This window comes from Hyla sarda, chromosome 3 (genome assembly GCF_029499605.1).
Source record: "Hyla sarda isolate aHylSar1 chromosome 3, aHylSar1.hap1, whole genome shotgun sequence".
Taxonomy (NCBI): Eukaryota; Metazoa; Chordata; class Amphibia; order Anura; family Hylidae; genus Hyla; species Hyla sarda.
The window spans coordinates 157,287,929-157,303,828 of NC_079191.1; the positions used below are offsets into that span (position 1 = coordinate 157,287,929).

Sequence of the window (15,900 nt, forward strand, 5' to 3'; positions counted from 1 at the left end):
TGACACTGGGCAGCACATTTTGCTCCAGAATGTCTTAATAGTCTTGAGATTTTATTGTACCATGTACATGTGGTAGAGGGTGTGATGCAGGGCAGATGGAATTACCCTAGGGGCAGATGGCATTAACCCCTTGTATTCGTGATGCCAGGGCGAGGTTTATCCTTAATACCACCCGAAGGTGGATCCTGGGCTGGGCACAGAGACTTCAGAGACCTTAAGAGCTTGCTGGGATTTGCAGTAGATTTGGACAATTTTAGTGTAGGCCACTCGGACTTGACAATAGATGACTGGGACTGAGTTGACTTGAGACTTACTAAGCTGTGACTGTATCTTACTTCTAGACTTGAAGGCTTGTGGCTGCAAGATGGACTTGAGGCCTCCTATGTTCTCCAGACACACTCTAGGACTTGACTGCACTGAACCTCAGCAAAGACTTAACTGGAATTCAAGAGCATATGAGAGCGAGCCACCCATGGCTTATATGGGGGAGACTAGGAGGGGTCCCATAGGTCACCCTTAGGTCACATGGTCACTGATACCTAACAGGGTTACACTCACATGACAACTGGTGATCACATGTTAAGATTTCTTAAAGCAATAGCACTCTTATATACATTTTACAGTATAACACATGGCAGAAAATATATATACATAAGGGGACAGGAGTCGGGGGGCCCAGGGGACACTGCAGAGAGGCTGCCTGACAGGGCAGCAAGGGTACAGGGGTATAACTCCTGTACTGGGCCACCACATACAGATTCAAAACACCCTGTGTCAGATGCAGCAAAGCCCCAAAACATAACTGTGCCTCTGCCTCAAAACATAACCGAGCCTCCTCCATCATGTCCAAAGGACAAGCCACAAAGCTTCTAAGGCAGTGATTCCCAACCGCGGTGCCGCGGCACACGTGTGTGCCGTTCAGCACTGCCCGTGGTGCCGCGGGATTTTGCCGTGATTTTTTTTATTTTTTGTTATTATTATTTTTTTAAATGTCCCGCCCCGGCCTGACGGCGCAGGGGGGAAGGGAAGTCTGCGTGCGCACTGCGCGCACAGCGTCCCCCTGCATCTCCTCCCGTCTCCTGTGTTCCCCTCCGTCTCCCGCGTCCCCCGTGTACCCCCTCCTTCCTCCTCTGTTCCCTGTGTCCCCCGCGTCCCCCTCCTTCACCCTCCGTCTCCCTCCGTCCCCCTCTCCCTTACGGCGCAGGGAGCCGAAAATGGGTCCCTGCCTGGGGCGGAACGAGCTGAACCTGCGCCGGACTCCCGTGCCTGCTGTGGAACTGCAAGCTGCGTGGGCCGGCTTGCTTAAGGTACCGTACCCTTTCCACCCCTCTGTTCACCTTCTCAACCCTGTCTAAACCCCCCACGGTCACGCAGGTCCACCCCCTGTCCCCCCCCCTGTCAGCCATGTCTGCCTCCCCCTGTCACCCCCCCCCCCCCCGTCAGCCATGTCCGCCTTGTCCACCTCCCTGTCCATCTCTATCACCCTTCCCCCCCCCCTGTCACCCATGTAATCCCACCCTGTCACCCATGTAATCCAACCCTGTCACCCATGTAATCCAACCCTGTCACCCATGTAATCCCACCCTGTCACCCATGTAATCCCACCCTGTCACCCATGTAATTCCACCCTGTCACCCATGTAATCCCACCCTGTCACCCATGTCCACCTCCCCCTGTCACCCATGTCCACCTCCCCCTGTCACCCATGTCCACCTCCCCTGTCACCCATGTCCACCCGCCCTGTCACCCATGTCCACCCTCCCCCTGTCAGCCATGTCCACCCTCCCCCTGTCACCCATGTCCACCCCCCCCTGTCACCCATGTCCACCCTCCCCCTGTCACCCATGTCCACCCTCCCCCTGTCACCCATGTCCACCCTCCCCCTGTCACCCATGTCCACCCTCCCCCCTGTCACCCATGTCCACCCTCCCCCCTGTCACCCATGTCCACCCTCCCCCCTGTCACCCATGTCCACCCCCCCCCTGTCACCCATGTCCACCACCCCTGTCACCAATGTCCACCCCCCCTGTCACCCATGTCCACCCCCCCTGTCACCCATGTCCACCCCCCCCTGTCACCCATGTCCACCCCCCCTGTCACCCATGTCCACCCCCCCCTGTCACCCATGTCCACCCCCCCCCTGTCACCCATGTCCACCCCCCCTGTCACCCATGTCCACCCTCCCCCTGTCACCCATGTCCACCCTCCCCCTGTCACCCATGTCCACCCTCCCCCTGTCACCCATGTCCACCCTCCCCCTGTCACCCATGTCCACCCTCCCCCTGTCACCCATGTCCACCCTCCCCCTGTCACCCATGTCCACCCTCCCCCCTGTCACCCATGTCCACCCTCCCCCCTGTCACCCATGTCCACCCCCCCCCCTGTCACCCATGTCCACCCCCCCCTGTCACCCATGTCCACCCCCCCTGTCACCCATGTCCACCCTCCCCCTGTCACCCATGTCCACCCTCCCCCTGTCACCCATGTCCACCCTCCCCCTGTCACCCATGTCCACCCTCCCCCTGTCACCCATGTCCACCCTCCCCCTGTCACCCATGTCCACCCTCCCCCTGTCACCCATGTCCACCCTCCCCCTGTCACCCATGTCCACCCTCCCCCTGTCACTCATGTCCACCCTCCCCCTGTCACCCATGTCCACCCTCCCCCTGTCACCCATGTCCACCCTCCCCCTGTCACCCATGTCCACCCTCCCCCTGTCACCCATGTCCACCCTCCCCCTGTCACCCATGTCCCCCCACCTATCATCCCCGTCACCCATTTCCACCCTCCTGTCATCCATGTCTGCCTTGTCCACTCCCCAGTCTACCCTGTCACCCATGTCCACCCTCCCTGTCACCCATGTTCACCTTCATGTCACCCATGTCCACCCCCTCTCACACATGTCCCCCCCACCTATCATCCCAGTCACCCATGTCCACCTCCCCTCTCACCCATGTCCACCCTCCTGTCATCCATGTCTGCCTTGTCCACCCCCCTGTCCATCCCTGTCACTCATGTTTACCCCCGTCTACCCCCGTAGTCTACCCTGTCACCCATGTCCACCCTCCTGTTCACCCATCTGTCCCTTTGTCACCCCAGTCCACCCCTCTCTGTCACTCCTGTCCCTCTTTTACCCCCATGTCCACCCCTCTGACCCCCTGTCACCCATGTCCACCCCCCCTGTCACCCATGTCCACCCCCCCCTGTCACCCATGTCCACCCCCCCCTGTCACCCATGTCCACCCCCCCTGTCACCCATGTCCACCCTTCCCTGTCACCCATGTCCACCCTTCCCTGTCACCCATGTCCACCCTTCCCTGTCACCCATGTCCACCCATGTTCACCTTTCTGTCACCCATGTCCACCCCCCATCACTCATGTCCACCCGCACTAACACATGTCCCCCCACCTATCATCCCCGTCACCCATGTCCACCCCCCCTCTCACCCATGTCCACCCTCCTGTCATCCACGTCTGCCTTGTCCACTCCCCTGTCCATCCCTGTCACTAATATTTACCCCCCTGTCTACCCCCGTTGTCTACTCTGTCACCCATGTCCACCCTCCTGTTCACCCATCTGTCCCTTTGTTACCCCAGTCCACCCCTCTTTCACTCCTGTCCCTCTTTTACCCCCTTGTCCACCCCTCTGACCCCCTGTCCACCCTCCTGTCACCCATGTCCACCCCCTGTCCACCCCTCTGTCACCCCTATGCCCCCGTCACCCATGTTCACTCTTCTACACCCATCTATCACCCTTGTACACCTCCCTACACCCCTCTGTACACTCCTCTACACCCCTCTGTCACCCATGTACACTTCTCTACACCCCTCTGTCATCCATGTACACTTCTCTACACCCCTCTGTCACCCATGTACACTTCTCTACACCCCTCTGTCACCCATGTACACTCCTCTACACCCCTCTGTCACCCATGTACACCCATCTGTCACCCATGTACACTCAACTACACCCCTTTGTCACCCATGTACACTCCTCTACACCCCTCTGTCACCCATGTACACCCATCTGTCACCCATGTACACTCCTCTACAACCATCTGTCCACTCCTCTACACCCCTGTCACCCATGTACACTCTTCTGTACCCCTCTGTCACCCATGTACACTCCTCTATACCCCTCTGTCACCCATGTACACTCCTCTATACCCCCTTTTCACCCATGTACACTCCTCTACACCCCTCTGTCACCCATGTACACTCCTCTATACCCCTCTGTCACTCATGTACACTCTATACCCGTCACCCATGTACACTCCTCTATACCCCTCTGTCACCCATGTACACTCCTCTACACCCATTTGTCACACATGTACACTACTCTACACTCCTCTACACCCCTTTGTACACTCCTCAACACCACTTTGTACACTCCTCTACACCCCTGTCACCCATGTACGCTCCACTACACCCCTTTCACCCATGTATGCTCCTCTACACCTGTCACCCATGTACACTCTTCTGCACCCCCATGTCACCCATGTACACTCTTCTGCACCCCTGTCACCTATGTACACTCCTCTATACCCCTCTGTCACCCATGTACACTCCTCTATACCCCTTTGTCACCCATGTACACTCCTCTACACCCATGTACACCCATCTGTCACCCATGTACACTCCTCTATACCCCTCTGTCACCCATGTACACTCCTCTACACCCCTCTGTCACCCATGTACACTCCTCTACACCCCTCTGTCACCCATGTACACTCCTCTACACCCCTCTGTCACCCATGTACACTCCTCTGCACCCCTGTGTCAACCATGTACACTCCTCTACACCCATCTGTCACACATGTACACTCCTCTATACCCCTCTGTCACCCATGTACACTCCTCTACACCCCTCTGTCACTCATGTACACTCCTCTATACCCATCTGTCACCCATGCACACTCCTCTACACCCATCTGTCACACATGTACACTCCTCTACACCCCTCTGTCACTCATGTACACTCCTCTATACCCATCTGTCCACTCCTCTACACCCCTGTCACCCATGTACGTTCCTATACACCCCTTTGTACATTCCTCTACACCCCTTTCACCCATGTATGCTCCTCTACACCCTCTGTCACCCATGTACACTCCTCTATACCCGTCACCCATGTACACTCCTCTATACCCCTCTGTCACCCATGTACACTCCTCTACACCCCTCTGTCACCCATGTACACTCATCTACACCCATTTGTCACACATGTACACTACTCTACACCCCTTTGTACACTCCTCAACACCACTCTGTACACTCCTCTACACCCCTGTCACCCATGTACGCTCCTCTACACCCCTTTCACCCATGTATGCTCCTCTACACCCCTGTCACCCATGTACACTCTTCTGCACCCCCCTGTCACCCATGTACACTCCTCTATACCCCTTTGTCACCCATGTACACTCCTCTACACCCCTCTGTCACCCATGTACACTCCTCTATACCCCTCTGTCACCCATGTACACTCCTTTACACCCCTCTGTCACCCATGTACACCCATCTGTCACCCATGTACACTCCTCTACACCCCTCTGTCACCCATGTATACCCATCTGTCACCCATGTACACTCCTCTATACCCCTCTGTCACTCATGTACAGTCCTCTTTACCCCTCTGTCACTCATGTACACCCATCTGTCACCCATGTACACTCCTCTACACCCCTCTGTCACCCATGCACACCCATCTGTCATCCATGTACACTCCTCTACACCCCTCTGTCACCCATGTACATCCATCTGTCACCCATGGACACTCCTCTACACCCCTGTCACTCATGTATACTCCTCTATACCCCCGTCACCCATGTACACTCCTCTACACCCCTCTGTCACCCATGTACACCCATCTGTCACCCATGTACACTCCTCTACACCCATCTGTCACCCATGTATGCTCCTCTACACCCCTGTCACCCATGTACACTCCTCTATACCCCTGTCACCCATGTACGCTCCTCTACACCCCTCCGTCACCCATGTACGCTCCTCTACACCCCTCTAAACCCCTCTGTCACCCATGTCCACCCCTCTGTCACCCATGTCCACTCCTCTACACCCCTCTGTCACCCATGTACACTCCCTTACACCCCTCTGTCACCCATGTCCACTCTTCTACACCCCTCTGTCACCCATGTAAAAAAAAAGAAAAAAAAGTTTGGCGCCTAATAGATTTGTTTTGCAGATTTAAAGGTGAAGAATTGTGTGTGGAAGAAATCGTGATGATGGCCCAGACCAGATGGAGAAGAGAAGGCAACAATGCAAATTAGAGAAGACGTCATTGGTGAGTTGCTGTATAAAGCAGCACTTTAAACTACATAAATAGATATAGTGCATTGCGTTTTTTATCGTTTTTTTCCTTTTTTTTTTCTTTTCTTGCTTGTCAACCTCGGTAGCGGTGCCCCGAGGAAAAAAAATTTTCCGAGGTGTGCCCCGACCCGAAAAAGGTTGGGAAACACTGTTCTAAGGTAATGTCTAAATAGAAAATTAGAGCTTTTTGGCAATTCACATCAGCTCTATGTTCTCAGACACAAAAATTAGGCATACATAGAATAGAACACTGTACCACTGTACCTACTTTTTTTTCTTACTGTGGGGCACACTTACTTACCCCCCCCCCCTCCCTGTATGCAGTTTGCCCCTGTATGTTGCTTGCCTTGTGTAGGTAGGACCTGCCTGTGGGAAGCTTGCCTTCTGTAGGTAGTTTCCCCCCTGGAGTTAGCTTCTCCCTGTAGGTAGCTTGTCCCCACTGTAGGTAGGACCCCCTGCAGGTAGTTTTCCTCCCTGTAAGTAGAACCCCCCCAGTGGTAGCCCTGTTGGTAGTTTGCCCCCTGTAGTTAGGACCCCTGTTGGTAGTTTGCCCCTCCTCCCTTTCCCACGTAGATAGGAACACCTTAGGTAGTTTGCCACTGTCCCTTGTAGTTAGGACCCCTGTTGGTAGTTTGCCCCCCCCCCCTTCCCACGTAGATAAGAACACCTTAGGTAGTTTGCCACTGTCCCCTGTAGTTAGGACCCCCAGCATGTAGTTTTCACCTATGTAAGCAGTTTGCCCCCCTACATGATATGTACAGGGAAACCAGCTAGCACATTGGAGAATGGGGAAGCGGAGCGGAGCTACAGCAACAGACAGTGTGAGTAAGTGCTGTTGGCTTGTGGCATACCAGTTGAAAAACACTGCTGTATACAGTATAATAAAGTTTCCTGAAACACAAAATCTAAAATGTGACACATCTTTACTACATGGAATATTGGTATGCATAATACATAAAAATGGAAACTAGAATATGTCACACTTTCTTAGGAACATATCCCAGCAGAGCTGTATCTAGTTATTCTGATACATATGGATTGTTGACCATTACTGTGCTTTCCTACCTTCCACAGAAGCGACATGAGTGCATAGCCAGCTGTGAGTATCTGACATCTCTGCAAGTGATGAAGCAGGGCCACTGCCCCCCACCGCACAGGGCATCTGGGTTTGCAGCAGCCTGCGTACTGAGCTGTAGTGCAGACACAGACTGTCCTGGCTCAAAGAAGTGTTGTGCCAATGGATGTGGGCTCACCTGCCAGGTGCCAGTCAGTATGTTTAAAGGTATAGTATTATTATTTAACAACTTAACAACTTTATTGGGAGATTGTACATGGCATGAGATATGTAGGCACTTAACTACAGGGTTTTGAATTTGGCTACACATTCTAGGGTATAGTTCCCCTTCTAGGGTATACGGTATATTGCCATTTAGGTACAGTGTAAATGTCCTCATAGCTTTAATGATGTCCAACATTACATTTAATCCAGGCTTGTTGCAATGCATCAGAGCTATATCTAGACTATTATTCACTCATATCTAGGCTATTATCCACTCAGTCAAATATTCTTTGTAGTAAAATGCTATCATTTTCTCCCCTAAAAATGTCCTTATATATGGTAGAAGTGGTAGTGCAAGATCACGGTAAAAATGTATTCAAATGCAATCCCATTCACAGGGGCAAAGCATATAGGGGGAGATTTATCAAAACCTGTCCGGAGGAAAGGTTGCTGAGTTGCCCATAGCAACCAATCAGATTGCTTCTTTCAATTTTAAGAGGCCTTTTCAAAAATGAAAGAAGTGATCTGATTGGTTGCTATGTGCAACTCAGCAACTTTTCCTCTGGACAGGTTTTGATAAATCTCCTCATAGTGTGCTGCTGTGCTAGTTCAAAATCTATGCTTGTTCTGAGCTAGCATATATTCCTACATGTAGCGAACCCCTCTTAATGAATTCATTAGCAGAATTTTACTTAAGACAGGTGATATGCCGGTTTTAGTAAATTCCTTCAATATGTTTGATACAGAATGTGAATTTACCAGCTTTTCAGAACAACTTGAGTTCCTGACCTTTTGTCAAACCCTGTGCTTCTCTGTGTGTGACGATCCAGTGGTTATTATAGAAATAAAGCCTTTTGAGTGTTTTGATGCTGTGTTGTGTTATAGTGTGGAATAGCTTTGATCAGAAATTGCATTCCTTAAAGGAGTAGTCCAGTGGTGATTCAGTGGTGAGCAACTTATCCCCTATCCTAAGGATAGGGGATAAGTTGCAGATCGCGGGGGGTCCGACCCCTGGGGCCCCCCGCGATCTCCTGTACGGAGCCCCGGCAGCCCGCGGGAAGGGGGCGTGTCGACCTCCGCACGAGGCGGCGGCCGACACGCCCCCTCAATACAACTCTATGGCAGAGCCGAAGCGCTGCCTTCGGCAATCTCCGGCTCTGCCATAGAGATGTATTGAGGGGGCGTGTCGGCCGCCGCCTCGTGCGGGGGTCGACACCCGCTATCTCGGCGGAGAGCCGGGGCCCCGTACAGAGAGATCGCAGGGGGCCCCAGCGGTCGGACCCCCCGCGATCTCAAACTTATCCCCTATCCTTAGGATAGGGGATAAGTTTTTCACCACTGGACTACCCTTTTAACTAAACTAAAAGAAAGGTAAGGGTGCATTCACACTACGTTTGTGCAATACAGTTGCCTGACTTGTGTCACACCCCATTCATTTGAATGAGCCGAACTGAGTCAGATAGTGACTCTGGTCAGCTTATTTTTAGACCATATCTGGTTTTGCCAAATGTGGAGTGAATGCACCCTAAGGGTGGACACATCTGTATATCCACATTGCACAAACATACACCCTACACATGCATATATTGGCAATAAACATAAAGTACACATATATTCTCACATATATGCACAATGTACGCACACTGTACATTCAGCAACCTAGAGGAAGCACAAATGGTTGAGTAGGAAAGGAGGCCTGTGCCTCACTGCTCACAATAGCTTGAATGGCGTAAGTCTGGAGAGGAAAAAATGGCAGAGCTCCTCATGGGACAAGTATCGTTTGATACACAGTGTGTTATCAAGCAAGTGGTGTGCAGTGGGTGTTAGTGAACCACTCACCTTGCTTAGTTGTGTATAAAGACACAACTACAAATGCGCTTGGGTGATCATGCAGGTGGTGCAGCCTCCTGGTCCCGGATCTAGGAGTGCTCCTGGCCGGTAGGTACAGTGGTAAATATGAGAGTAAAAATTTACCAGGTTTTCAGAGCAATCCACCAAGGATGGGTCAGAGTTTCTTCAAAAGAATTTTTATTTGCCAAAGAAACAATGCGTTTCAGAGATTTGGAGCTCCTTCGTCAGGTAAACATGGCAGTATGGGATACATACTGCCATGTTTACCTGACGAAGGAGCTCCAAAGCTCTGAAACGCGTTGTTTCTTTGGCAAATAAAAATTCTTTTGAAGAAACTCTGACCCATCCTTGGTGGATTGCGCTGAAAACCTGGTAAATTTTTACTCTCATATTTACCACAATAGCTTGAAAGCTTTCACAGGGACTTACCGCTCTTTGTGGACTGGCAAAGTGACAAAGGAGCTACATGGTATGTGATGGTACTTGTGGTTCCCCAGTGCACACTGTGTATAATGTTAGTTCCCCAGTGCACACTGTGTATAATTTCTGGGCTGGTGGAATTTGTGGTGCCCTTGGTGTTTAGGTACACTAAGGAAGCCAGGCAGCATGGTAGATTAAACAACTCACAGTTTTGACTGGGAACAACTAGTTCTTCAAAAAAAAAAAAAAAAAAAGACAGACCCTAGTGGCCCAAAGTTATCAAACTGTGTGACAGAATAGAGTGATTTTCCCACAACAACCAATCACAGCTTACAGTAGAGTGAAAGCTGAGCTGTGATTGGTTGCTGTGGGAAAATCACTCTTTTTTTCTCTCACACAGTTTAATAAATCAGGTGACTGTCTCTTAAACAATAAACAGGCAGATTGTGGCTGGAACAAAGTAAACCAAAAAGCTGGCATGCACTAGGTTATCTGCATCTGGTTTCCTGTACTGTAGTCCATCTGGTTTCCTTAGTCCCTTTGCCTTTCTCCCTTACATATGCAGTAACTGAATCAATTGTTCATTATCCACTTGTGTTGCCCCACTCCTCACACTAATGTTTCTACCATGATGTGATGTGAAGCAAAAGCATCAAGTCTACTAGCAAACTAGGACTATTGAAAATCAGGTCTTGGACAGGAATTCTTGGCAGGGGCAGTCTACAGACTCCAAGCTGGTTTCAGGACCACTTAGCAGAAGTTGTGTTGTCCCAAACTGTCCTCTGTAATCTGTTCAAGATTATTCCTCGTCTTATAGAGAGACTAATATGCAGGACTCTTAGCAGAGAGGCTTCCTCAACACATCTTTTCACTAGAGAGGCTAGCTCTAGACTGCTCAAACGTACTTCCTATGAGTAGAATGGCCAGCTACAAGCTAGCCAACTTCATTCCTCTGGAAGGTTCTTAACTAAATGCTTTTGTGCATGAATGTTTCCCGTTCTGCTTACAGCCATGCCTGACACAAATGCAGTTGCAGTTTAAATCACCGGAAAAAAAATATACAAACACACATTACATCTCCATGAATGTACAATACACAAACAAACCTACAGATTAATACTTTGAGGAGGCACCTATTTGCTGTGATTTAAAAAATATTTTTTACATGTTCCACAGACATAGTGGTGAGACCCCCTTTGATCACTAGTTATATCCAGCTCAGCATGTAGTCTACCTCATTACAGAAGACGGGCTCCTTTATAGTCCATGGAGCCCATCAACTGCATTGAGCACTACTGGGAAGTGAAGCTCTCCACTCCGTGCTTCATCTGGATATACAGTCATGGACGTAAATGTTGGCACCCCTGAAATTTTCAAGAAAATTATGTATTTCTTATAGAAAAGGTTTGCAGTAACACATGTTTTGCTATACACACGTTTATTCCCTTTGTGTGTATTGGAACTAAACCAAAAAAGGGAGGAAAAAAAAGCAAATTGAACATAATGTCACACCAAACTCCAAAAATGGGCTGGATAAAATTATTGGCACCCTTTCAAAACTGAGGAAAAATAAGACAATTTCAAGCATGTGATGCTTCTTTAAACTCACCTGGGGCAAGTAACAGGAGTGGACAATATAAAAATCACACCTGAAAGCAGATAAAAAGGAGAGAAGTTCACATAGTCTTTGCATTGTGTGTCTGTGTGCCACACTAAGCATGGACAACAGAAATAGGAGAAGAGAACTGTCTTAGGGCTTGAATACCAAAATTGTGGAAAAATATCATCAATCTCAAGAATAAAAGTCCATCCCCAGAGATCTAGATTTGCCTTTGTTCACAGTGCGCAACATTATCAAGAAGTTTACAACCCACGGCAGTGTAGCTAATCTTCCTGGGCATGGACGGAAGAGAAAAATTGATGAAAGATATCAACACAGGATAGTCCAGATGGTGGATAAGCAGCCCCAAACAAGTGCCAAAGATATTCAAGCTGTCCTGTATGCTCAGGAAGCATCAGTGTCAGCACAAACTATCCATCGACATTTCGAGACCCAGGAGGACCCCACTGCTGACACAGAGACATAAAAAAGCAAGACTACATTTCGCAAAAATGAACTTGAGTAAGCCAAAATCCTTCTGAGAAAATGTCTTGTGGACAGATGAGACCAAGATAGAGCTTTTTGGTAAAGCACATCATTCTACTGTTTACCGAAAATGGAATGAGGCTTACAAAGAAAAGAACACAGTACCTACAGTGATATATGGTGGAGGTTTAATGATGTTTTGGGGTTGTTTTGCGGCCTCTGGCACTGGGTGCCTTGAATGTGTGCAAGGCATCATGAAATCTGAGGATTTCCAAAGGATTTTGGGTCACACTGTATTGCCCAGTGTCAGAAAGCTGGGTTTGCGTCCGAGATCTTGGGTCTTCCAGCAGGACAATGACCCCAAACAGACGTCAAAAAGCACCCAGAAATGGATGGCAACAAAGCTCTGGAGAGTTCTGAAGTGACCAGCAATGAGTCCAGATCTAAATCTTATTGAACACCTGTTGAGAGATCTTAAAATTGCTGTTGGGAAAAGGCGCCCTCCCAATAAGAGAGACCTGGAGAAGTTTGCAAAGAAAGAGTGGTCCAACCTTCCGGCTGAGAGGTGTAAGAAGCTTATTGATGGTTATAGGAACTGATTTCAGTTATTTTTTCCAAAGGGTGTGCAACCGAATATTAATTTAAGGGTGCCAATAATTTTGTCCAGACCATTTTTGTAGTTTGGTGTGACATTATGTCCAATTTGCTGTTTTTTCCTCCCTTTTTTGGTTTAGTTCCAATACACACAAAGGGAATTAACCTGTGCATAGCAAAACATGTGTTATTGCAATCCTTTTCTGTGAGAAATACTTAATTTTCTTGAAAAATTTCAGGGGTGCACACATTTACGGCCTTGACTGTAACTAATGATCGGAGGGGATCTCAGCACTGTGACCACGACCGATCTTAACAGTACAGTATGGCAAAATTCTATTTAAATGAGAGTAATACTTTAATGGAAGCATGTTGCATTTAAAATACATTCTAGTCTGAAGGCATCATGGTATACAGCAGGAGACGCTGAGCAAATTAATGTATAATTTCTGGGAAAGATTCAGCATAACTTGAGTATAACATAGTAGTAGAAGAAGAACAGCACAGCCAATGGAAGAAAAAAAAAAAATATCGTAGGGGGATGCACGCAGCTCCTGGATCCTTGGTTAGGGGATCATCTTTCAAACAGAAGAAAAAATCTTGTCCACAGCACCAAAGTAGTGTTGAGCGGCATAGGCCATATTCGAATTCGCAAATATTCGCGAATATATGGACGAATATTCGTCATATATTCGCGAATATTCGCATATTCGTTATATTCTCATTTTATGTTCGCATATACGAAAATTCAAGTATACGAAAATTAACATATGTGGAAATTCGCATATGCGAACAATAGTATATGCGAAAATTCGAATATGCGAAAAGTAGCATATGCTAATTTTCGTATATGCGAATTTTCGCACGCCAGTCTCACACAGTAGTATTACAGCCTTCTTTACACCACACAAGCTGGAAGCAGAGAGGGGTGATCACTGTGATGTGTACTGTGAAGAAAAAAAAAAATACAAATATTCGTAATTACGAATATATAGCGCTATATTCGCGAAATTCGCGAATTCGTGAATATGCGATATTCGCGAATAATATTCGAATTGCGAATATTCACGAGCAACACTACACCAAAGTTCATGAAAAAATGTGTGTTTTTATTCCATAAAAGGTGTCAATACAACAGCGACGTTTCAGTCAGCTCAACCTGACCTGCTTGAGAAAGGTCAGGTTGAGCTGACTGAAACGTCGCTGTTGTATTGACACCTTTTATGGAATAAAAACACACATTTTTTCATGAACTTTGGTGTTGAGTATAACATAGATTTTTGCTTTTTTTTACTATATGTTTCTTTTTTTTACTATACGGAAAGTTACTTTCATGCATGTTCTCCATCTTACAGGTGCCCCACTAAAACCTCATAGTGACTTTATAATTAATGAATACTTAAACAGGACCATAAAAATAACTTGGAAATCTAGGTTCAACATATCTGCTGAGCCAATTTTATATATCCTGCAAAGACGATGGAATTATGGCATTCAGCCTAGTGAAGATCAGTCCACACACTGGCAGACTATAACTGTGGTCAGTATTTAATGCATAAGATCTCAGAAACTGTTTTGATAAACTCTTACTCCAAATAGAATCTATGATGTTTGACAACCTGATGTTCTTGTGTCTTCTGAACTGATGATATGTTGGGGTCAAAGTGGTTATGGGTGGAGATGCGTTTTTCCTCCAATTCAGTTTAGTAAACTCAGATGTTTTTAGACCCCTGTATGGCTTTAGAGAAGTGAGTGAGGGTACATGAACTCTCCCCTGGTATTTTCCTTCTGCTATGCCAAGTGATATAGAACAGATATGCTGTAGCTGTTGTATTGTCAACATTAAAGTTATTATAAAGAAAGGAATGTCCAGCGGGGTCGGCTCGGATTAACGCTTAACTACTTTATTTCGGCTCACAGACACAGGACATCAGATAGAAGTGACGAAGGGACATGCCAACCTTAGTCGTACAACCTTATGTGTATGTCTAAGGTTGGCATGTCCAACCGAAATGTGTCACGACTATCTGATGTCTTGTGTCTGTGAGCCGAAATAAAGAAGTTAAAGGGGTATTCCAGGAATTTTTATTTTATTTAACTATGCTACAGGGGCTATAAAGTTAGTGTAGTTCATAATATAGTGTCTGTACCTTTGTGTGACGGTTTTCTCACAATTCTTCTGTGATTTTAATCCCAATATTTATTTTTAACAGCATACAAAATGACTGTTGTCTCAGATTTTTCCCAGCTTGCAATGCGGCCGAGACCTGACTCATTTGTCAGATGATGACAGGGAGCCTGTCTGCTTCAATGGGTGGAGGGATCGCTTGGTGGGAGAGAGATTAATCTGCAACTAAAGCACCAGCTGTAGGCACCCTGATTGAAAACCACAGGTCTTTCGTTTCAATGGTGTGTGGGAGGGAGGAAAATGGAATTGTGGGATTTGTAGTCAAAAAAACATAAGTCAAGCAGGAAATACCAGTTCACAAAAAGCTAGCCACAGTTTTATGGTGATCTCACAACATAGCCATTTAGCCCCAAGAAAAGCGCAGATCCTTCCTAAGCATGTACATAACTGTCTGCCAGGTACGTACTAAAATCACCTTATGGTGGATAACCCCTTTAAGCATTCATCTGAGCCGACCTCGCTGGACATTCCTTTCTTTATTGCCCAGTTTCCATGGTGTTGGTCCGCGCATTGGGTCTGGCAGCGTGGGGTGAGCTGACAATTGCTTGTACTTTAAAGTTATTATAGTACAATAAAAACTTAAAATAACCATTACACTGGATATATACAGTATTTGCAAACAATCCTCTTTAACCCACATATAAATATATGCCTTCCCTTCTGTGTTTATTAGACAGCAGCTCACCATTTTAGTATGACAGATATAAGGCCAGGAAGATGGTACCAGTTTCGGGTAGCTGCAGTTAATATGCATGGAACACAAGGTTATACCATACCAAGTAAACATGTCCATTGTACTAGAGGTAAGAATTACATATCTATGTCAAATCGTAAATGTACCTAATGCATCTTTATTTTCCTTGCTCAATACATAAGCCAGTGTCAGTATAAGTAAATCTATAACTTGCTCCACAAACAAACCTTTAGATTTTGTGACATTATTTCAAGTTTGTTTTGCTAGAATTAAAAACATCCATGTTTGTACCCTTGGAAATGATGGGAAAAAAGATCCATAACAATATGTTTGCTTAGTTAAATTATACACTTATGTCTATGTTTGCTTTAGGAAAAGAATAATGGGTTGTGAAATCATATACTTGCTAAATTTATACAAACCAAAAGCAAGTTGTTTTTGGCTTTGTGCACATTATT

General features: G+C 47.3%; 1 protein-coding gene across 1 annotated transcript in view; it reads left to right on the top strand.

The window, feature by feature from the left end:
* Positions 1–15,900, top strand: part of LOC130361812 (anosmin-1-like) — a 69,276-nt gene that overhangs the window by 18,564 nt on the left and 34,812 nt on the right. The window contains exons 4-6 of the mRNA XM_056565321.1: positions 7,405–7,612; positions 13,916–14,100; positions 15,422–15,551. Coding sequence (XP_056421296.1) covers positions 7,405–7,612; positions 13,916–14,100; positions 15,422–15,551 — 523 coding nt within the window. The remainder of the gene's footprint in view (positions 1–7,404; positions 7,613–13,915; positions 14,101–15,421; positions 15,552–15,900) is intronic.